Below are 24981 nucleotides of genomic sequence, written 5' to 3'. Positions count from 1 at the left end.
TAGCTTTTGGTCGAAACCGAAACTGCCGAAACTCATCACCTAGTTTCAGCCAAAACTGAAACCAAGAACTTAAGTTTGTTTGTGTGACTGTGAACCAGTGAGGGCCGCTTGGGTTTGTCAGAGCTTACAGACTACATCCCTCTGCTAAACCCATAGCATCCAAGCCAGAATATAACAATTTAAGTAATGAATGACTGTATTTTACCTCCAAGCAAAATAGCCTCCACACACATGGAACACATGAAAACTGAAACTAAAAGTTACAGTGGTTTTACAGTGGCTGAGTTTGCACTATAATTGGATTGACAGCTGATTTGTAAGGAGCTTATTATCCCAAATTTACAGATTTAATTCCTTCTAAAATTTTCTATCAAAAACGTTAATTTAGAGCACTGTATTTAGCATATAAACTATGTGCAAGATCATAACTTCATTATTGCCAATTGCAGTAGAAAAAAAAATACAAAGAGGAGTGCCCCCCCCCCCCCCCCAGACTACCTACAATTCCTGGTGGTGTAGTCAGGTCAAGAACGATGACCTAGACTCAGCATCCATTTTGAGAGTAGAGCCAGAATGGACAGGAGTAGCTGGGGATCACTACTGTCTCAACTAACACCCTTAGACTACTAGGGATTATATGAAGGCACTCGCGGGACTTTGGGAGGAAGGGCAACTCCTGTTCGGGAGGGAAGGTGGAGGGAGGGAGACAAATGGGACAGACAAAGTTCTGACTTTCCCCTGAAAGCATGTGGTCATTTTTTTGACCGAAACCGAAAACATGCCAAAAATTTAACCTTTTGGTGGAAACCAAACTAGGTAGAAAAAGGATTTTGGACCAGTTTGTGTCGTACCTGAAACTGAAAATTTTTTTTTAACTTTATTTTTATCAGTTAAAGATTATTTTACAAGCATCCACTTGATTCAGAAATACAATCCACTTCAGGGAAAAGAATAATTATAATTTAATAATATACAAATTTAAGAAAAAATATCATTACCCAGGCAAGTTCATTTGTATTTGTAAGGTTTTATTCTTTTGTGGAAAATACAAAGGCAGATAAAAATATATAAAACCAAGTTTATTGAAACAAAACCCAGAGGTAAATAAAACAATACCTGACGTGGCCACGTTTCGCCCTCAGGCTGCGTCAGGGTAAAACTATAAAATAAAACAATAAAAACATATAAATCAAATCATCATATATAAATATACATTGAGAAAAATGATTTATGTAAAAGATCTATAAAATAAATTATAGAAGATATAAAATTAACATTGTGAATCATATACGTATATAAAAATACAGCGCATCATAACTTTAAAACATCCATAACATAATTTAAAACAAAAAGATCAAATATCAAATATTCAGCCATAAACAACTTAAAATCAATACATATATATTTCAGAAAATAAAAGAAACAACTAACAGATAAATAAGACTCTAAATAAAGTTAAGACGTATAAAAGGTGGAGTGAATACGTTATTCTCTGTGGGCTAGATGCATCAACCAAACATAAAAAATTCAAAAACGTTAAACTCCCTAACGAATTGGAAAAAACGAAGCATGCACCAAAAAAACAAGTCGCACATGTTCGGTGCGGTATTGAAAAGTACAATGTATCAAAAGATTCGTAATCCCCGTCGGTAATCGGCCCCTAGATCATGCTCAGAGCAGCCAAGCGTTATGCTGGCTGCTCTGCACATGCCACAAACATCAGAACAACAACAACAACAAAAAAAAAACTACAAACACGTGGCTCCCCGCTTCCCCCTGCATCAGTACAAAAGTAAACGTACCTCAAAAAAGGATCGGGAGGGGGCAAAGGCGCTCGTCAGAAGCGTCCTGTATGGACGGCTGTGCCCCCCCCCCCCCCTCCGAGATCGGCGCTGTTCCCCGCTTCCGCCCTTTACTAAATTAAAAACTGAAAATAAAAATCTAAACTTTTGCAGCCAGGCCCCCCTCCCTTCCTGTCTCGATCTTCTTTTCCCAACACTGCTCCGCCTCCCGCCATCCTCCACCCCTTGCCCCGCCCCCAGAATTCATCACCGCCGTTCCCCCCCCCCAATGGACCCCTCCCCTCCGCTTTACCGGCCGTGCAGCGCCTCTCACCTGTGTGTGAAGGTGCTGCACGGGATGAAACAGCAGATCGTCGCTCCCTTCAGCCTCCACCGACGTCTATCTCCTTCTTTCTGTGCCCGCCCTCCTCTGACCAGAAAGAAGGAGATAGACGTCGGTGGAGGCTGAAGGGAGAAACACAGACTCCCACCATCCTCCTGAGATGTATATAGCATAATACCCCATGAGTACTCATATGTGACATCATATTCATCAGAGCCTCTGTATACACTGGCCCATGACTCTCAAGGAAAGAGAAGATACCAAAAAAAAACCCCCCAAAGCAGTAACCTCAGTAGGACCTTTAAAACATTATACATAGAGGCTCAGTGACCTTCTAGGCGAGCCCAGTATAAGACCCTATTAGGGCTCCCAATATGATGTCAGAATCGTTGGTCCTGTATAAGCTGACCCATGTGCCTTAAAAAAGAAAATAACTGAACAGAGCATCTGAAAATACACTAGCAGCTTCAAATAACCCATAAGCTCTCTATAATTCAAAGTGTGAACCATCTCCTTGTATAGTCAGAAGAAAGTGAATCAGTCTACTCACAATAATTTAAAAAAAAAAAGGAGGGGGGAGAAGAAATGGGAGTAATAGTAGCAAATAATAAAAGTACTTCTGCTCTATAGAAAGTCAACAAGTCGTTTCTTTGGGGGAAAGATGCACCCAGCCTGAGCAAAATCCAGCACGCTCCACCATGAAGTGATGAAGAAGTACAATAAAGTTGCAGTTTGGTGGCGCTTCCAAAAGCAATCTGGTTGGTCATGGGAAATCGAGAGTCAATGTGAGTCCGATGTAGTCACCAAAAAAAAAAAAAAAAAATCTTATCTCCGCAAAGAGACAAGAGTCACATGTAGAAGGGACCAGAATCTCTCTGAATCAATCAGTTAGGTATAAATCAAGCCAAGTTGGAAAAAATCAGCGGTGGGGAGTGGACGAGCCCCCTTCTCCTGCTTAAATACACTCGAGTAGTCCCTCTGCCTCCTCTACAGTGTCATAAATCTGCATGGTTCCATTATAGGCAACTCGAAGTTCATCAGGGTATAACAGCGCAAAGTGAATATTAAGTTGAAATAACTTAGAGCATATAGGACTGAAGCTTTGCGCTGGGATGCTACTTGCATGGAATAATCTTGGAAAGATACTTGTACAAACCTGTGCTGGAGTCTGTCATAAGATGGGGTGGTTCTTGCCGCAAAAGATCAAGTCTAGTTTAGGAGTAGATTTGGATTCTGGTTTGACTTTTGACAGCCATTTTTGTCGTATTGTTAGTATGTGTTGTTTCCCATTTACATCAACTTACAAAAATTTGCTGTTACTTTTCTCAGTCTGATTTGGCAAAGCTAGTGTATGCTTATATTTTATCACGGATTGACTATTGTAATGCTCAGTTTCAGAGCTTACCTTCGAAGAGTTTAAAGCGATTGCAGCAGGTATAGAGTGCAGCTGCCTGGCTATTCACAAACTCAGTATATTAAGATCATATTACACCAATTTTTACTACTTTACACTGGCTACTAGTTGAGAAATGATGTAAATTCAAGTTGTTGGTTCTTAGTTTTAAAAGTTTCCATGAGATGGCACCAGGCTACTTTTTGAGGAAGGTTTTTAAATATGGTCCAGTTTGTCTATTGCATTCTCAAGGAGAAGCTTTTTGCCCTTCTGTCACTTAAGTCTTGTCATCTTGAATGTATGTACATTCCTGTGCTTATTCTTATTCTCTCTGTGAAATAAGCTTCCTTCTTTTGGCCTAGTGGTTAGGGTGGTGGACTTTGGTCCTGGGGAACTGAGGAACTGAGTTTGATTCCCACTTCCGGCACAGGCAGCTCCTTGTGACTCTGGGCAAGTCACTTAACCCTCCATTGCCCCATATAAGCCGCATTGAGCCTGCCATGAGTGGGAAAGCGCGGGGTACAAATGTAACAAAAAAATTTTTATTGGGTTTTACGGAGACCATCAAAACTGTAGTTTTTGGTCAATTTTATTCTGTAGTTAAGCTTATTTTTTCATTTTTAGTTGATAACTATTTTTATGTGTTATGGATTTTTAAATAGTTTTGTAGTTTTGTGTTAGTATTTTGTCCTGTTTTTTATCATTGATTGTGTGTGTTGTTTTTATAACCTGTTCTGGGCTTAATAGGGAGGACAGGCTGAATAAATAAATAAATAAATAGGCATCTGTAGAACCTGGGGAAGTGTGGGAAGCTTTAGGGGCGCTCGGGCCCTTATATTTGTATGTTCAGAACTCTCTTCTGAATAATGAAACAAGGATTACCTGTAAGATTCATTTATCTCTCCCCCTTCCCCCCCCCCCAATAACTATTCTGGGTGCTGTTTTCAGCTCTGGCTCACAGGCTGAAGGGTATAATTGTGAAATAACCTAAAATATCTACAGCTCTCACACTTCCCTTATCAGACTGGGTCTAAGCATGTTTATGCACCAAAGTGTGACAAGTTGGGCAGTCATGGGAGGGGAAATTGGGAAGTGGGACTTTTGCACCAGAGTGCAGGTGGTGTTTAGAGACTGTTATAAAAATCTGCTTATGACTATGGAGAGGGAAAAACAGGATGTGAAAGGAAGCTGTGTATTCATGTATTTCTGCTGATGTGGCTTATGTAAGAGTTGTGACCCAAGGCATGGCACTGTACAAACAGTTTACTGATTCTATTATATGTTTTTAAGGAATAACAGAAAAAAAAGTATATTCATTAAGGTGAAGTTCTTCTTATGAGTATATTATTCTGCTTAAACTTATACTTTATGTGATATTACTTTATAGCATTGATACCCTATGAAAAAGAATATAATATTTTAAAGAAACTGGAGCGGTCCTTTATTCAGACAGTTCGTTAATCATAAAGGTCAGATGGTGGGTGAAGATAGCATAACTTTGTGACTCAGGGTCAGGTGAGGAGGCGTAACGGCTATTCTAGGAATTAGGGTATGGACTGAAAATTGATAGGATAGAAGTCATATGTGTTGGAATGGTTGAGATGATTGGTTAGTGGGATGTGCTAAGATGATGATTGATTTCCTGCTTATTGTATAACATGTACTAAATCAAATTGTATAAAAATGAGGGAAATCTATGTAGAGGCAGGGGCTTCCTTGTTCCCAGGGCAGTGAACTGGCTTGGAGACAAGGGGGTCTCTGTAATCATTTCTTTTCTGCGTTTCAGACTTGCAATAGCCTCTGTTTGAGCTACTATTTACTTGTTTCCAGAATAAACATTTCTTTTTATTTCACTTCTAAGTAAGTATTATTTGTTTTATTAGTGTAAGAAAGAAACTCAAGAACGTGTGTGTTCCAGCAGTAGTCAGTTGGGGTAAGCTCTCATGGGAGTGATTGTCTAATGTGTGATAATCATAAGCAGACCCCAACAAAAGGAAGATAACCAATGGGACACCGTTATACCAGGATACAAATTATATCGTACTGATAGGGTGGACCAAATTGATGCAGGGGGGATATCATTATATGTTAAAGAGCGCCTTGAATAGACTAAAAACTCTGCAGAACCAAAACACATCTTGGAATCCCTACGGATAAAAATTCCATATGTAAAAGGGGAAAAGGATCGTGATAGGAATGTACTACTGTCCACTTGGCCAGGATGAACAGACAGATGCAGAAATGATATCAGAAATTAGGGAGGCTAACAAACTGGGTAACACAATAGTAATGGGCTTTTTAGATTATCCGAATATTGATTGGATAAATGTAACTTCAGGGCATCTAGGGAGGTAAACTTCCTAGATTAAATCAATGACTGCATTATGGAGCAGCTGGATCAGGAACCAACAAGAGGGGAAACAATACTAGACCTAGACCTTAGTGGAGCGCATGATCTGATATAGAAGGTAGTGGTGCTGTGGTCACTTGATAAGAGTGATCATAATGTGATTAGATTTGATATAATATCTGAAGTAGGTACACATAGGAAATTCAATAGGTTAGCATTTAACTTTCAAAAAGGAAACTGATAAATTGAAGAGAATGGTAAAAAAAATTAGATCAGCTGCAAGGGTCAAAAGTTTACATCAGGTGTGGATGTTTTTCAAAACTACCATCTTGGAAACCCAGACCTCATATATTCCATGTATTAAAAAAGGTGGAGGGAAGGCCAAATAGCCAGCATTGTTAAAAAGTGAGGTGAAGGAAGCTATTAGAGCTAAAAGAGCATCCTTCAGAAAATGGAAGAAAGATTGGACTGAAAATAATATAAAACAGCATAAGGAATGGCAACTCCTGCTCCTCCAGGAATTGCGCCTGCTCATGTGGGTAAATGTGGGGTAGAAATGTACTAAATAAATAAATAAACTCAAATTCAAAGCACTGGTAAGGAAGGCAACGAGAGACTTTGAAAAGAAGATTGCATTGGAGACAAAAACACATAATAAAAACTTTTTCAAGGTATATTAGCAGCAAAAAGCCAGTAAAAGAATCAGTTGGACTGCTAGATGATCGAGGGGTAAAAGGGGCACTCAGCGAAGACAAGGCCATACTGGAGAGACTAAATAAATTCTTTGCTTCAGTGTTCATTAAGGAAGATGTGAGGGAGATATCATTGCCAGAAATAGTATTCAGTGCTGATGAGTCAGAGAAACTGAAACAAATCTCTGTAAACCTGGAAGATGTAATGGTGTAGTTTGATAAATTAACCCTTTAGTGTCCAATGTTCCATAATAAGCCATACCAGAACTGGCATACACCATTATGGTACTATGTAAGCCACATTGAGCCTGCAAATAGGTGGTAAAATGTGGGATACAAATGTAATAATATGGGAACATTGGACACTAAAGGGTTAAAGAGTAGCAAATCGCCTGGACCGGATTGTATACATCCCAGAGTACTGATTAGAACTGAATAATGAACTTGCAGAGCTATTGTTAGTAATATGCACGGTAACAGAACATTGGAAGGTGGCCAATCTAATACCAATTATTTTAAAAGGTTCCAGAGGTTATCTGGGAAATTATAGACTGGTGAGCCTGATGTCAATGTCGGGCAAAATAAAGACTATTATTAAAAAGACAAAATTTCTGAGCATATACATAGGCTTGGATTGATGAGACAAAGCCAACATGGAGTTAGTCGAGGAAAATCTTGCCTCACCAATCTACTACATTTCTTTGAAGGAGTGAATAAACATGTGGATAAAGGTGAGCCGGCCGATATTATGTATCTGGATTTTCAAAAGGCATTTAACAAAGTACTTCATGTATGACTCCTGAGGAAATTAGAAAGTCATGGAATAGGAGGTAGTGTCCTATTGTGGATTAAGAACTGGTTGAAAGATTAGAAAAGAGAGAGTAGGTTGAATGGTCAGTATTCTCAGTACAGAAGAGTAGATAGTGGAGTTCCTCAGAATCTGTGCTGTGACCAGTGGCGTAGCCAAGGGCCCACCCACTTTGGGCTCAGGCCCACCCACTTTGGGCTCAGGCCCACCCAGTAGCAGCACACCTATGATGTGGCTGACGGATCCCCAAGCCCCACCAGTCGAAAACTCCCAACAACTGTTCCTCCTGCATACGTTGTAAATAGCAGATCTTTGCCTGCAGCCAGCAGCGACTGTTACATACTGCTCGCACCAGCCCCACAGCCTTCCTTCTGATGTATTCCCACCTATGTGGAAATAGGAAGTTGTATCGGAGGGAAGGCTGTGGGGCCAACATGAGCAGTGTGTATTTGTTGCTGCTCGCTGAACGTGAAAATCTGCTATTTAAAAGGTATACGGGGGAGGGGGAATGTTTGAGAGACCATATGGCATGCAGGTGAGAGAGGGAGAGACCAAATCATTTGTGGGACAAGGTGGAGTTCTTCTGCCCACCCATCTTGGGCCCAGGCCCACCCAAAGTTGGATGTCTGGCTACGCCCCTGGCTGTGACTGCTGCTTTTTAATATATTTATAAATGGTCTGGAGATGGAAATACCTAGTGAGGTAATTGCATTTTCTGATGACACATTTATTTAAAGTTGTTAAATCACAAGAGGATTGTGAAAAATTGCAAGAGGACCTTGCGAGACTGGGAGATTGGGCATCCAAATGGCAGATGACGGTTAATATCAGCAAGTGCAAAGTGATGCATGTAGGAAAAAGGAACCCAAACTCATAGCTACACGATGCAAGGTTCCACATTGAGTCACCGTCCAGGAAAAGAATCTAGGTGTCGTTGATGATATGTTGAATACCTCTGCTTAGTATACAGCAGCAGCAGCTAAAAAAGCAAATAGAATGTTAGGAATTATTAGGAAAGGAATAGAAAACAAAAATGAGAATGTTATAATGCTTTTGTATCGCTCCATGGTGCGACCGCACCTCAAATACTGTGTGCAAGTTTGGTCACCGCATCTCGAAAAAGATATAGCGGAATTTAAAAAGGTACAGAGAAAGGTGACAAAAATGATAAAGGGCTTGGGATGACTTCCCTGTGAGGAAAGACTAAAGAGGCTAGGGCTGTTCAGCTTGGAGAAGAGACATCTGAGGGGAGATATGATAGTCTATAAAATACTGAGTGGAGTAGAATGGGTAGACGTGAATCGCCTGTTTACTCTTTCCAAAAATACAATGAAACCTGCTGAGTAGTAAATTTAAAGCAAATTGAAGAAAATATTTCTTCACTCAACATGTAATTAAATTCTGGAATTCATTGCTAGAGAGTGTGGTGAAAGCATTTAGCTTAGCAGGGTTTTTAAAAAGTTTGGCTAATTTCTTAAAAGAAAAGTCCATAAGCCATTATTAAGATGAATTTTGGGGAAAATGCTACTACTTATTTCTAGGATAAGCAGCATAAAATCTGTTTTACTCTTTGGATCTTGCCAGGTATTTGTGACCTGGATTGTCCCCTGTAGGAAACAGGATACTGGGCTTGATGGACCTTTCGTCTGTCTCAGTTCTTATGTATCTCTATGACTAAAATCTTTCTAAGAGGCTGATGATAGAAGCAAACGTGGGAACTAGAACTATTAGCACCATACTAGTGCCCACATTTGCTACCACCCCATGATCAGAGTCGGTGAGCACGTGAAACAAGCTTTCCAGCTCTGACCACAAGTGGCATGCAAGTGCATACTAAACAGGGCATTAACTGTTCCTCCACAATGCTCAGTGGGCAGCATGCCAAACAAGGGCGCTGCTACTACGGCAAACCCTACACCAGCATAAATTTCCATGCTATTAGCTTTGATCATCTGTTCCAGCACAAATTGTACAGCGCTGTTTGGAACAGCGTGGGGAAATTGATCATCGGGGCCCAAGTTCTTCCCAGTACCTTTTGAATATGTGCGCCTCCTGGCTGAATTTACTACCAGGCTAGCTTAACAAAAAATTTTATAACACTGTTGCAGCACTCCTTCATCCCCACCTAGATGGCAAAAATTTCTGGAGGGAACATTGTTTTGTTTTCTTTTCATTTCAGTTTGCTTTTTGTCCTTTTGAGGCACTAAAATCCCATTTGTAAGTGCTGTTGTGTCCCTGATTTATTTATTTATTTGCTGCATTTATATCCCACATTTTCCCAACTATTTGCAGGCTCAATGTGGCTTACAATATAATACAACAGCAATTACATTGATGGAATAAGAAAATCAGAATATAGATAACAGATAAGGTGCAAAAAAATATATCATGGCAACCATATTAACAGAGTGAGAATTTCAGCATTGTTGCAGATAAGGTGCAAGGAAATTTATGAGAAGTGGAAAATAGATAAAACATGACATAATGATATCAGGACAAGATATAATAATCAGTAATTAGGGTGCAAGTTAAAGTAAACAAATTAAAAAAGGTCCATTATAAATGTATCTGAAGCTTAATTTAAGTGTCCTTTTACTAAACTGCGGTGAAAAGTGACCTTGGTGTACCCTTATGTGAGTTTTCTTTGCGTTCTAAGGCCATTTTACAACACCTGGAAAATGACCAGTTTTCTATTTAATTTTTTTTTCTTTTAAGGGCCATGTACTGATGTTGCTATTATATGGCTTTTAAAAGGAATTACCACTTGAGCACTTACCATCACCTATTTTGTAGGTAGTAAGGGCACACGCAATAGTCCTCCATGTCTCCAGGTACAAATAAGTACCTGTATGTAATATGTAAACCACTTCAAGTGTAACTACAGAAAGGCAGTATATCAAATCTCATCCCCTTTCCCTAATCCTGCACTTATCAGCGCATGGTAATGTAGCTGCGCTGAGTAGCATAGGAATGCCCATTTCTTGCCCCTCCCCCCCAGACATGTACTCTCCAACAAAAAATTTTTTAAATATTTTTTAGTGAATGGTTAGCAAGCGCCAGTTTGGAACTTACCGCAGGATGCCTGAGTGCTTCGTGCTTTAAGCCATTTTAAGTTGTGCTATGCACACACTACCGCTTTCTGCAGCTTAATAAAAGGGCTCTTTAATGACCATGTTTTCCAAACTGGAAATTGGAGCTTTGAAATAGTAAGCAAGGAATTTGCATTTGAATTTGTACCTTTTGTGAATGACTTTGGATTTGGTGCATTTGTTGGAAATAGTTTGCAGAAGTTGCATGCTTATAAAGCTGCTACTTATCTGGTATCTTCTAGGTCAGATGCTCCCAACCTTTTTGAGTTGTGTGGGACCACCACTCTTCGCTTCTGAGCACTAATCCTGACACTACTTCCTTTTCCTTATTTCTTCAGCATTCTTTCTTTCTCTTCCTCCACACAGCCAGTCCCCACACTCTGTATCTCTCTTACTTCCCTTATACTGTCTTTTTTTCTTCTTCCCCTCAAGCCAGACATTACTAATCTCTCTCCCCTGCCCTCTCCCATCCAGCTAGTCCCCAATAGTGTCTGTCTCCTTCTAACGTGAAAAGACTTTCTCCTTCTCCGTGTCCTTTGGACTTCTCCATAAGGTCTCATGGATCTCCAGAGGTTTTCAGACCACAGGTTGAAAACCATGGCTCTAGGTTGAAAAAGTAAGCTTTTCTTTGAAGGTGAATTAAGGTATGTTTTGTCTTTTTATGTAGGTGTATCAAGGGGTAAAGAAGCATGGCTTCCTACAGCCTCACATGTTGGCGGAGCAGGATGTTGTCATCACAACATATGATGTCCTGCGCACAGAACTAAACTACGTAGATATTCCTCACAGCAACAGTGAAGATGGGCGACGCTTTAGAAACCACAAGCGATACATGGCAATCCCCAGCCCATTGGTTGCAGTGGAGTGGTGGAGGATCTGCCTGGATGAAGCACAGATGGTAGAATGCACCACTGCAAAGGTTAGGCAACCTGACAGATAGGCCAAGTCACTGAACTGTGGAGAAATTTTCATATTCGCTCCTCTTTGATGAACCAGAAAGTTCTTACATGTTTATCCCTCAACATTCTATAATTAATTTGTCCTTGCGATATGCGCTTCAGTAAAAGGCCCTTTGATTCCTTTCTTTTGGAGATCTTTACTAAGAAATGTTTTTTCTTGGGTTTGACTGTCAAGTACAAGCAGCTTAAGGCTAATTTAACATAATCTATACTGATAATTAACAGTCACAAGTCAATATAATTTGATCTTTTTACTTTTAAGCGAGGTGCCAAGCCTAGTGCTAACGAGTTGCTCAGTGCTATGTGGAGAGACAGAGTGACCCTCAAGTCAGGTTGGTGCTCTATCCCCAGTAGGACGGACTCTTAGTTGGTAGGGCAGTCCCATAAGTGCTGTGGCAACCCTATTGGAGGTTTAGGATAAGCTATACTGGGTCAGACGGATAGTTCATGTGGCCCAGTATTTTGCTTTGAACAGTAGCCAATCCAGGTCACAAATTCCTGGCAGAATCCCAAAGAATAGCAAGATTCAATGCTACTGATTCCAGGATAAGTATTGGCTTTCCCCATGTCTATTTTAAGAGCAGATTACGGACTTTTTCTCCAGGATCTTGTTGAAACCTTTTTTAAACCCAGATATGCTAACTGATGTTACCACATGATTCATGATAAACTCTCAAAAGTTTACTTGGTGAATGAGCTCCAGCACCTTCAGTTACAATGTTTTCCACAACACATGGTTGATCTTTTTTTTTTTTTTTTTTTTGGGGGGGGGGGGGGGTGACAGTGTACCCTGTTGTAAAATACCAGTTTGGTAGCAGTTTTTTCTTACTCTTTGTTGGGGATAGGAACAGTAATGGAAAGTAAAACAGAAAAGTGGCTTCTTTTTATGCCTCATAGTCATATTGACAAAATCAAAATTCAGTGTAAAATTTAAGCACCAAGATAATCATTATTAGTCACATTTTGGAAACTAAAGTGTTTAGACTGTCTTTTTTTTTCTCTTTCTCCCTTTTTAAAAGAATAATACCATTTTATCCAATGAGGCATCCTGTGGTTTTCCAAAATCAGTTTCCACTGACTAGCCCTAAAGAGATTTGTATGTAGTTAGCTACAGGTATTGCTTACTATCTACTGAAAGTAAACTATATTGTGCTTCTTAGGCAAGCAAAGACATGGTATTTTTACCAATTCTATTGTTTTTATGGTTTATTGTTTTCATTTTCATCTGTTGGTACTTTTGTTCAAGCTCCCCCTGCACTGCCATCGTCTTCACTTGCTTTCCTAGTGGATTATAGCATGCCCCTGGGTTTTTCTATTCCTGTGATATGTGGCCACAGCACTGATAAGCTTGGAATTGTCTTGCTCACTAGGGAGATAATTTGATTTAATGTAATCCCTGTTTTTCGGATACTGCTTCAGGTATCCCGCTTGTCAAAAAACGTTCCCAAATTTTTCTCTGGAGAAGATAAAACAAATGGTATGATACCAGAGAATACTCTAACTAGAAGATAATTAAGTGAGAGGATTGACCTAGAACGGTTCTGGGTGACCAATTATAATTAAATAATTACAGAGATGTTCTCAGAGTTATTAACTCACCCAAATGAGGCACCACTATAAAGTGACACCTCTTAGAGTGGACGAATTTCTCAATCATAGAACTTCTCATAGATACATTTTTTGTTAAATCTTTTGAACAAAAACACCCGTGTTCATAATAAATTAATTCTTAATATTTAAATGCTGAACCCTCACAAATCTCAGAACCGAGTGAGTCAATACTGTCACTTACTCCAATCAAAACCTCACGCACATCAAAAATAACAACAAATGTGCTAAAATCACTCAACAGCTAGATATATAATCTATGTGATAGTAAAGCACCTAATGTTGTGCTATCTGCATTGTACTCAAACAAAAGAATCAAAAAGATAGGCACTTAGTGTTTTTTTTGTAGTCAAGAGGGTCCTCATGGATTCGGTCCTTGTCAATAATCTGTTTGCATGTAGATGTCAATGAGTGCTATCCTTAGCAATAACCTTATCCCCGATATCATCTATTTTCACATACAGTTGTGTCCCATAGGTAGACAAAAAATTTAAAGGTTAAATGCTATTATATAGTCACCCCAAGGCCAAGTCACATGAGGTTAGTCCCACGGGACTCCAATGCAGCTGTTCAACCTCTCAACTGAACATCTCAAATAAGTTCTGCAAAATGGAAGTATAACGAGACATCCCTCTGGCATGCATGTCTGTTAAATTTTCGGCCACTCTGGAAGAAATCTTTGTTGGTTCAGGACCTACTAATCTTCCATAAACTAGACTTACTCTGCTTGGTGGAAACATGGCTTCTTCCAGGTGAAGAGAGTTATCTTTACCGGTGCATGCCTTCAACTTGTTCAACACTATCTACTACTAGAATATCAAAACGAGGTGGAGGCCTTTCTATCATTTTCTCCACCTCATTAACTATTAGGGAACTTTCTGTTACGGATCTCCCTTATCCTGAAATATTGCTGGTGCAAATGTCCAGGCATTTTGCTACCACCTATATATTTCTCATTTATTGTCCATTGTGAAGGGGGTTCATAGAACCCTGCCCCACCCTTAAGAATAGTCCCATAGACAGCCTGAGCCACCTTAAAAGCACTCGTCCCGCCTGGGTGGAAGTGAGTTTGGAGAAGGGGTGGTGCCTAGACCAGGAAGTATATAAGACAGGTCCTGACTGAGGTTAAGGAGGACCAGAGGGAAGAAGGAATCGAAGCCCCAGGTACGTCACCGCAACCTGCTTTAAGACTGCTAATTGAACTGCAGAGGTATTTTTCCCTGCATTCCTGGCCCTGTGATCTTAACAGGCCTCAGGATCCTATTAAATATACACTTACTTTCATTTATATCCATTTGTCCAGCTGTGTTATTCCAGAGGTCCGCCCCCAATCATCGTTCAGGGTATCTCAGGCCCCTTCAGGACAGTTTGTTGTGGTATGTTTATAACACCAATTGATGATACCGATGTGGTTTTTTTTAACCTTTTCTGTTGTTTTAATGGTGCTCTTTTCTGAACATTGATTTTATTGTACATCTCCTTGATTTATATTGTTAAAAAAGGTGTTTGATCAAATATTAATAAACTGTAACTAGGTAAAGTCATCTGTTAAGATAAAAAAAAATATTTTGCATGAATAAATTAGTGAGAGTAAATAATGTATTTGTTGAAACTTAAATGTAATAGGACTTGTTTATTCATATGTTTGTCTATTCTCTGTTCTCTTTTCTTAGGCAGCTGAAATGGCTTTGCGATTAAGTGGAATCAATCGCTGGTGTGTCACTGGTACTCCGGTACAGCGAGGATTAGAAGGTGAAATAGTTTACATAGAATGTTTCAAAGCATATATTTTATTTATTGGTGCAATGCTATGGAATAACAGTTGCTGAAGAAATTTAAGAAGTAAAGCAGTTTCCCCAGGACCTTTTGAAGGGGCGCTGCAGCTGATTTTTTACTGACTGCCAGTACCTCTCCCCTCCCCCCCCACTTGTGATCCTGTATCTCTCCCTCCACACTCTGTCCCCTTCCCTCCAGCTGTAGAATGTGGTCAGGGCCTTCAAAGGATTCAGTAAATTTCCAGCCCCGCTTTTGACTCTTATTTTTTTTTCTTTTTTTGTTTCTCTAAAGTTTGCAACATTTTCTTCTCTTCCCTTCCCTCTTCTCTTCTCCCGCAGCAGGTGCAACATCTCTCCCTCTTTTTCCTACAGTCCCCCACCCCCCCCAGCAAGTCCAGTTCCTCTGTTTTTTTCTTCCTCAGCTCTCTTGCCACCACCACCAGTCCTTTGAACTTTTCTTCTTTTCCAGCAGTGGCAGCAGCAGCATTTAAAGGCAACCAGGGCTTATGCAGGATCCTTCCTTCTACCATGTCCTGCCCATACATAAACAGGAAGTTGCATCATAAGGGCGGGACACAACACAAGGTAGGATCCTTTGTCAGCCCTGGATGCCTGTAAACGCTGTTGCCACTGCTGGCAAAGAAGACACATTTGAAGGACCGGTGGGGGGAGTTAAGGAAGAAAGAGAGGTACTAGATTGGTGGAGGGGGCAGGCTACAGGAAGAAGAGGGCGAGGTGAAGGACTCGGGGAGGGGCTGAGGGAAAGGTACTAGACTTGCAGGGTGTGGGGGAGAGAGAGATGTGCTGGAGCCATGGGAGGGAAAAGGAGAGGAAGAGGTTCTGGACTTCTGCAGGGAGGGAGACAGAAGAGATGCTGGACTACCATGAGAGAACTAGGAAGAGAGGGGGATATACCAGACTATAGAGGAAGTGCAAAAGTAAGAGAGAGAGATGCTGGACTGCAGAATGGAGAGAAGGGAAGAGAGACTGGGAAAGATGCCAACCTGTAGGCCATGGACAAAAGAGAGGGAGGAAATGCTAAGCGGGGCAGAGAGGAAAGAGATATGCTGGACCATATGGAAGTGTGGGAAGCATAGGACAGAGAAGAGACAGTGTTGGGTATGGAGGGAAGAGAGAGGTGAGAATTCAGCCAGGAAGGGATAGGAACAAAAAAGAGAGATGCTGGAGCATTTGGACATGGACACACAGGGGCGATGCTAGACGGGGAGGGGGTAAAGACATAGAGGGGTGATTCTGGACACTGAGAGTAGGGCTAAGACATAAAGGGGTGATGCAGAGTATAGGAGGATAGAGAAACAAGAATGTTCCTGAACAAAGTGGGGGAGGAGACAGGTACACATAGGGGCAATGCTGGATATGGGAGGATAGGAGATATACAGGGGCAATGCCAAAAATAGGAGGAGGGATATGGACACAGAGAAGGGAGATGCTGAAATTTAGGGAGATGATAGAAACACAGAGAGAAGATGGATAATGGACATGGAGAATGAAGAAATATCAAATAGACAGGAGATACTGGTAAGAGTTAAGAGAAGACAAGAGGAAAGTAGAAACCTGAGTCTGGGATCAATACAATTAAAAAATAAAATAAAATGACCAGACAATAAAGGTAGAAAAATAACTTCATTTTCTATTTATTGATTAGAATTTGTCAGTTTTGGGAATATATATATATATAATATATATATATATTATATATATCTGATGTTAGCTATGGATGGAGCTCAGAGCAGAAATTTGGGAGGCGACCCCAAAACCCACTATCAAGCTGTATTTTCTGCAGGTTCATGGAGGCTTGGCACTCTCTGTAGCCAGGGAGTCAATATTTTGCACAGCATGGGGTGGGGGGGAATATATATTTCTCTAGTGTTGTTACATGCAAGGTCTGGCTTCTTGGGGTTTTGGTTTAATTTCCGACTACATATTTCTACTGTATTTTTAGTTTGTGGTTAATTATTTCATATTTGGTATCTGTATTCTGTGTGCATGACCAAGTTCAGGTATTCTTTTAGCATGAAATTTTCTGTTTAGCAGTCTGTAGTAATTTGGTTTGTTCAGTTTTCCCCAGTAGATGTACTGAAGTTGTGTGGCCCACTGAAATATTTAGGGTACTGCTTTTGTAGGTAGGGCCTTTTTCTTGGAAATTAGTGCTGGCATGGTAGATTTGCTCTAGGTTTTGAGTGACATTTTGTAGAGTTTTATTACTTCTCAATATTGATGTTTATTACTGAGAGGATTTATGTTGCTGTTAGTGAAATATGTTTTTATTTGGTGAGTTTTATGGGGAAATGTACTGGCCATGCTCTGTACCCATTGTTGGGGCGAGGGCCATGGGATTCTTCAGTGCAGAGTTTGTTTGGCTTTAGTACCATATGAGGAAAGCTTATGTGTGTTGGGAGACTGTAGTTCAAACAACACTGAAGAGTGCAACCTCTTGTACTCACTCCTCCAAGCCCTCAGGTTCAATGCGGCTTACATAGTAATATGAAATACAGAGTCTAATAAGGAGAGAAAAAATTTCAAACTGTAATGAAACATGATAAAGTTGAAGCTTGATAATGAATGATTAGGATAAGGGAGAGTAAACAGGATAGGATAGTATAGGTTGGGGAAATTGGGTAAGGAGGGATATAGTAAAGGAGAGATGGAGAAGAAAGGTTGGGATGAGTAGAGGGAGAATGGGGAGGTGGGGTAAGTAAAGCCAATGATGAGGTCGGTATTAGTGTCAGAACAGAATTGGGAGTGGAGGTTAATAAAATTAGGTTGGGACATTAGAGTAGGCTTGCTTAAAGAGATGGGCTTTCAGCATTTTTCTAAATGGTAAGTAATCGTTGATTAATCGGATAGATCTTGGTAGTGTATTCCAAAGCTGGCTGCCCAGAAAGGAGAAACTGGATGCGTAGTAGGTCTTGTATTTAATTCCTCGGCAGTTGGGAAGGTGTTGGTTGAGATAAGTTATGATTGTGTCTCCCCCCTCCCCCACACACATAGCTACAGCATCTCCACAGGCCATTGAAGGAAGAAAGAGAGGTGAGTCATCATTGTCATGGTGGTTGGAGGAGAATTGGCCTTCTAGATCCAATACTTTTATTTTGGCCTGATCAGGATTGAGGGGGAAAGAGAGAAGGGGAGGAACTGGAGCACAAAGTGGTGAGTGTGGGATGGGGTTGGGTCTTGGAATGGAAGACATGGGGGCAAAGGGGTACAGAGGGATAGGGGTTGTGAGTATAGTTGGGAGAGTTTAAGTGGCAAGAGGGGAAGAGAGATGAGGTGAGACTGGGGCAGGATGGAAAGAAAGAGGTGTGGGGTAAAAGGGAGGGGTGGTGGGCAGAGTCAGGGAAGCTCAAGGCACAAGGAGAAGAGTAAAGAGATAAGAACAGAGGAGAAGTGTGGGTGGGGTTAGGATAGGAAGATGGAGGTAAGGCAACAGGAGGGGAAGAAAAAGTAGAGGGAGTGAGAGGGTGTGGGAAGAGAGGAGGTAAATGGGCAACAGTATAAGGGGCAGGGGAGTGTGGGTGAAGGGATAGGAGACAAGATTGAGGGGAAGTACATTGACCCTTTGTAAATTGTGCCTTAGCTACCACACACAGCTTATGCTCCCATGCCTAGTCCACCTGATATCTTCACATTGGTGTGCTGTTACTTCTACCTCCAATTGCACTGGCACTTAAAGAAAGTGTGAGGTGAGTACCAGCACTGAACCACACTCCCTCATTGGCTCCCAGCTTTATGATGTACAGCTGGCTGCACCGTGCAGTAGTTGTGCATCACAAAGCTGGGAGCCAATGTGGTAGGGTGGCAGAGTCTGGCGTGCTCCTTATGCTTTGTTTGAGTTCTAGCGTGAGCAGAAGTGATGACTATTGACAAGTCACTGGGTGGGCTGGGCAGTTGAGCCCTTATATGGAGTTCTCTTGTCAATGGAACCTATCAAGTTTATGCATGTAAGTGAAGCATGCGCTTAAAGCTGGTGCGCTAAACTAACGTCTTTACTTTTTACATTTGCTGGCAGAAAAATGGTACCAATGCTGAGGCATTCAGATAAACAGACTGTTCACTTATTAGACATGTGCATAAGTGGAACGGACTGTATGTATGTATAGTGTATATACACGCAAACACACAAATGCACTACACTCTTTGTGTGTAGTAAGATTGGCCATTAGTTAGGGCTTTTCTTTTGTTGCACAAATTATCATTAAATCAGTTCATTTTAAATTGTTCAGTTTTTGTCTTGGATTATACATGTACTTTACATGTTGTTGCATTTATAAGTAGCCTCACCTGGCTTTTCCTTCATGCCACCTGGCTGGCAAAAAGTTCTGGGAGAACACTGATTGATGCATGTGTGGCTGTGGTAACATACAAGCAAACAACTGCGAAAAGCTTTTTAAAATCATTTGACTTACACATCTACATTCTGCTATCCTGTATGTTTTTTTAATTCATTGTCATTTTCTGCTTCTAGTCTTGTTATTGCAGAAACGACACTTTGAATGAGAGGCAAGACTCTCTCCCAGCAGCTCTGAACACATTTTATCAGCTCTTGCTAGCCCGAGGCTATGAATCGAATCCTGACTTCTTACCTACATTGTTGCTTGTTCATTAGTTTCAGACCTTGCTGTAACATTTTTAGCTGACAAAAAGTGACTATTACTACTTGTAGTTGTTTAACATTGGTTTCCTATAAAAGGACAATTGTCATGCTTAATATTTTTGTTGTAAAGTTCGCGGATGCTTTATATCTGTTGGCTTTCCATTCATTTTTATTCTTTTCAGTCTAATGGAAATTGGAAATAATTATACAAAAGAAATTCACAACATCTGCAGTCTAGGGCAAAATAACTCTCTGAAAATTTAGTTGAATAGGATGTACATGTGGCATGAAAAAAAAACAGTAAAAAGACACATCACGTTTGAAAAATGGCACAGTGCATTTCTGTGGGAGGAATTCCAGTTTCTGTAGCATAGAAACCATTCATATGGGGCCCTTTTACAGATCTGCGGTAAGCCCAGTGCGGGCTTACCGCTTGCTCTTCGGGACTACTGCTGGCCCAACGTGGCTACCAGTGGTATTCCTGCCCCGGGTGCGCACCATTTCTGGGGGAAAAAGTAAACCCCTGGAAATGGCTTGCGCGGCGCTAACCTGGCAATAATCGGGCATCACCATGCGTTGTCCGGTTAGCGCGGGAGCCCTTATCACCGCCTCAGTGGGTGGTGGTAAGGGCTCTCTGCCTCATTGTCACGCGGTAAGAGTTGTCTCACTGCGTGGCCATTTTTGGGGGGCTTTTACCAGCTGTGGGAAAAACGGCCCCCGCCACTAGTGCAGGACCTTTTTCACGCAGCTTGGTAAAAGGGACCCCACAGTGAATCACAGCAGTTAGGGTACTCCTCCTTTTATACTGCCTCACCTCTATTCTCTTCCCTCTCAGCCTCTCCCCCCTCCATAAAAACAATTTCTGCACTGCAAACAGCTATCCCCCTGCAACTGTTCCACTACCCTGCAAACTGTCCCACCTCAAGAGCTACCAAACAAGCTACTCGCCCACACCTGCTTCATCACCTTGCAAATTATCCCATTTCTAAAAACTACCCCTTGTAACTGTTCTGCCGCCCTGCAAACTGCCCAAACCCCAAAATTATCACAACCACTCCACCATTCTACATACTGACTCATCCCCAACAAACCCAAACGGTTGCCTCCATGCCACAAAACTATCACCCTGTCAGTTGCCCCACCTCCTCATAAACTGCTTCCACCCCCAAAGCAATGTATTTGCAAAGGGGTAGGGAAGATTTTCATGAACCTTGCTCTGCATGTTTTCCCCACTAGTCAAAAATAAGTATATATTTTAACTCCAAAAATTGCCTAAGAGAAAAGTACCCTCAAGAACCCTTTCTTTTGCCTAATGTGCATGTTTCAATACCTGTCCTAACCCTGCCTTCAGGAGCACCTTCCATAGATAGTGGGGGACTGTTCTCATGCTTTTAATCATATACAAAAATCTCAGCTTCATGGCTATGGTAATGTGAGAAATGTGTTCGTTTTTTTGTTAGTTCCTTTGTCTGGTGGCCCAGATTGTAGCTCCCTTTGAATCCCCTCCCACAGGGAGACCTCTAATCGCAGTCATATTGCAGTAAAAAATTAGTCATACTGCCTTTGTTGGGCTGATTTAACATAGTAGATGACAGCAGACCTAAATAGTTCATCTGTTCTGCCCAACAAATCAAGGTCAGGTATACACACAAAGTAGCACATATGAGTTTAAATTGTTGGGCAGACTAGATGTCTTTTTCTGATCTTTTTCTGCCATCATCTACTATGTTACTATGTTTAACAATCACACTCATTATCACTTCATGACTAAACCATACATATATTTGACTCTGATTTTTCTTTGCCATTTTTGGGACATAGACAGTAGAAGCCTGCCTGGCACTGTCACTGTCCTTATGTCCCTACTACTGAAGTTGCTGTCAAAGCCCTGTGCAGCATATCCTAATCTGTCTTGCCATACGTGGTACACAGACCGTAGAAGTCTGCCCGGCACTGGTCTTAGTACCACATAGCTGGAATCGCTGTCTAAGCACTACTCAGCACATCAACATGCATGCAATAATTTAAGTTTAATTTTCATACCATTTTTGGTATTCAGTTGCATTTGGGCACAATGCAAAATTGTGCTGCATCCTAAGTGTTACACATACATTTGCTTGCAGAAGGAAAGCTCAAACTTGTATTCCAAGAATGTTATCTGTTAACTGTAGATGTCACCTCCTTTACAATGCAGATAAGTTGTTGACTAGTATGTAACAAATTCTACTTTCTTTCTCTCTAGATTTATATGGCTTAGTACTGTTTTTAGGCTTTGACCCCTATTGGGTGAAACACTGGTGGGATCAGCTTTTGTATCGACCTTATTGCAGGAAAAACCCCACACCTCTCTATCACCTCATTGCTAAGATAATGTGGAGATCAGCAAAGAAGGATGTGATTGACCAGGTGTGCATGCATTTTCTTTCATTGAAGATTATTCTTATGGAGTGGAAAAACTGTTCTGTATGAGAGAAAACATACCTCGGGTGGAATGTAAATCCAGATTTAATATACACGCTGGCCTGTGAAGAAACAAAAATGATCAAAATGCAGCTGTCACAGGTTAGATGAATGGGAAAGTCTTAGGAAGTATCATTTGGAATTAGGGCCCACCAGAGTTTCTCAGTAAAATATCACCTGTAACAAACTTTTTTTTTTTTTTTTTTTTTTTTTGCAGTTTGCATGTGTATGACTTTTTTAAAATGTGTTTTCACACCCTTCCAGATCCAGATTCCTCCTCAGACAGAGGATGTTCACTGGCTTCATTTTTCCCCTGTGGAACGCCATTTCTATCACCGGCAGCATGAGGTCTGCTGCCAGGATGCCTTGGCAAAGCTGCGGAAGATTTCTGATTGGGCCCTGAAACTGGGCAGCCTGGATAGGAGGACCGTTACTTCCATCCTGTACCCACTACTCAGACTGAGGCAGGCCTGCTGCCACCCTCAGGCAGTGCGAGGAGAGTTTCTCCCCTTACAAAAAAGGTAATCTGATTCCTGCTGAGTGTGAATCAGAAGAATTGTACTTAGTTTTGACATGGAGAGAGAGAACATAGAGAAGTTTCTGGACTTCTGCTGTAAAATTACAGTTTTTTTTTTTTTAAATAATTATTATCATAGCAATAGAATATATACTTCAATAATCTGGAGCACACGATTTCCATGAATGTAGCAGAAATGAGCCCCGATACTTAAAGAAGCATAAATCTTCCTTTCTAGGCACCAAGGCCAGTCCAAAATGAGTTTTGTTAAAGTTACTGTTATCAAATAATTAGGAATTATGGGGCTGATATTCAGATCGCGGGAGATAGCCAGGCTGTCTCCCGTGGTCAGCACTGAGCCCAGATATTCAATGCCAGGCCATTTCCGGTGACCAGCATTAAATATCTAAATTTGGCCAGTTTCTACTTAACTGGCCAAGCCGATATTCAGCGCTGGCCAGTTAAGTTGGAGCCGGCCAAAGTTATTCCACCTACTGTGGTGGCCAGATATAGCCACGAAACTTAGCCATCTCCACTCTGAAAATCACCAGATATCTGGTTATATCGGGCGATATAACTGGCTGTCTTTTAGCCACTAACCGGTGATATTCAGCAGGGAAAGCCGGCTATCTGTCGCTGAATATCGCCAGATAGCCAGCTAAGTGCCGTTTAGGTAGTCAATTCATTCTGAATATTGGGGGGTATATGTGAAATGGGAGCCTAAAACTCCATCCATACACTATACTGGTAAGCTTCAATACCACTGTGAGCATTAACAACATATTACAGCAAGTGTTTATTATATAAATGCTGAGCCAGTTTGGATTGTAAGTCACTTGTCCCACTGTGCATAGGATCATCTATCTAGCAAAGTATAATCAGAGTTCAATAAATAATTTCCTTCATTTTTTGCTTTAACCCATAAACATACATTTGTGCTCATAAGTTAAATCAATTTAAGTTTATGTTTATTAAAACAATTTTTATACCACCTTTTAAAAAACATCAAAGCAGTTTACAAACTAAAATACAAAAATAAGACATTTCTGTTCATACAAAGTACAATTAACATTTCTTATGTTCAACAGCCTGGTCGCCAGTACCCATCCAGTCATCTAAAAGAAGGGACTACTTGTAGAGATTCCCCCCTCCCATGTCCTCATCAGCAGAGTTCCCAGGAAATGAACAGAAGCCTAATTAGACAACAGGAAGAAAAGCCAGATTTTTAAATGTCCAAATGTTAGTTAAATATTGGACTCAATCAGTTATTTATATTAGTGTAGTAGCGTACTTGCTTACTTTCAAATAATTCATGCTATGAGTCTAAGCTAGAGAAATTAGATCTTCCCTGCTAATTTTCTTTCCTTTGGTCCCACCAGACCAGTTCAGAACTTGTGGGTTGTATCTATTGACCAGCAGGTGAAGATAGGGAATACAGAATTGTGTGCTCTGCCCTATAAAGGCACTGTGTAGCCCCAGCACTTCAGTATTTTATTAACAAAGCAGTGGAATCCTTCTAAAGTTGTACCGAACATGGAATTTTCATTCCTTCTTTATGCATCCTTCAAATTGTTTAACTGTTACCCACTTAGTTGATAGGTGGGCTATAAATGAATAAATAAAATGTTGGTGAAAAAAACTTTGTAGGAAACAAGGTAAGAAGAAGAACTTGAACTTTGAGTGGAGAAGAAAAACTGAGTAGAAAATATAATACTCATTTATTTTGAGTCACGGCAAGAATTAGGGCTAATCTCTTAGGACTAAAGGAAAGAAAATTTAGCAAGTAAGATTTAATTTCTTCTTCATTAGCATCCTCACTAGGCCAGGCCAGGGCTTGTGGGGTGTAGCAAAGCGGTCCTTAAGTTGAGTAGGATTCGGCAACTACAGCCCTGAGCACTTAAGCTCTAAAAGAAGCACCACACCTAGTCTGCACTGCTTCAAAAAGGTATGATACAAGAATCATGTTGCCACTCTACAAATATCTGCAGGAGAAACTGCTTGCAGTTCTGCGCTGGAAATATTCACTACCCTCATGGAATAGGCTTTCAGCACTGTTTGCACCTGTTCTTGCGGCCGGCGGAGTCCAATCAGGCCAGCAATACTACGCAGACAAACCCTCTCAACTATACCTTAAGAAACTGACAGGTGGATTAAAGCCTTTAAAACAAAAACACAGAAAAGAGAGCCAAGAGAAGCTTCCGTTGGGGGAAAAACACAAGTTTATTCTTTATCCAGAGATTTAGGATAAATAATAAAAATAGTCATAGAAATAGTCTAGAATATGACAGAAATGAGAACATATATAGAAATGGAAATTACAATGGAAAGTGGGAGCAGGACATTCTTTCAAACTCCCTGGCTTGGGAGCCAAAAGAGATGTACACTGCCCAACCTCCTATCTGGCAGAGAAATATTATATAGGGGTTTTTTTCCCTTACAAGACAAAAGGGAGCACAAGGGGGAGGGGTTGTCACACCCCCTTAGTTAGCACCTTACAGTCAGTCAGGATCTCTAGTATCAATAAAATACACAGCATCTGTTTATATTTCCTTTTGAAGATGCATTTGGTCTGTTGTCCAAATGTTTTGGAC

The 24981-nt window shown here is 40.8% G+C and overlaps 1 protein-coding gene across 1 annotated transcript in view; it reads left to right on the top strand.

Annotated features, from left to right (window-relative positions):
- Positions 1 to 24981, top strand: part of SHPRH (SNF2 histone linker PHD RING helicase) — a 331612-nt gene that overhangs the window by 76820 nt on the left and 229811 nt on the right. Inside the window, 4 exon segments of the mRNA XM_030194974.1 lie at positions 11124 to 11375; positions 14697 to 14775; positions 21656 to 21819; positions 22138 to 22394. Of these exon segments, the coding sequence (XP_030050834.1) occupies positions 11124 to 11375; positions 14697 to 14775; positions 21656 to 21819; positions 22138 to 22394 (752 nt within the window).

This window comes from Microcaecilia unicolor, chromosome 3 (genome assembly GCF_901765095.1).
Source record: "Microcaecilia unicolor chromosome 3, aMicUni1.1, whole genome shotgun sequence".
Taxonomy (NCBI): Eukaryota; Metazoa; Chordata; class Amphibia; order Gymnophiona; family Siphonopidae; genus Microcaecilia; species Microcaecilia unicolor.
The sequence above is the reverse complement of the archived record's forward strand: the minus strand, read 5'-3'. Positions and strand labels throughout refer to the sequence as shown.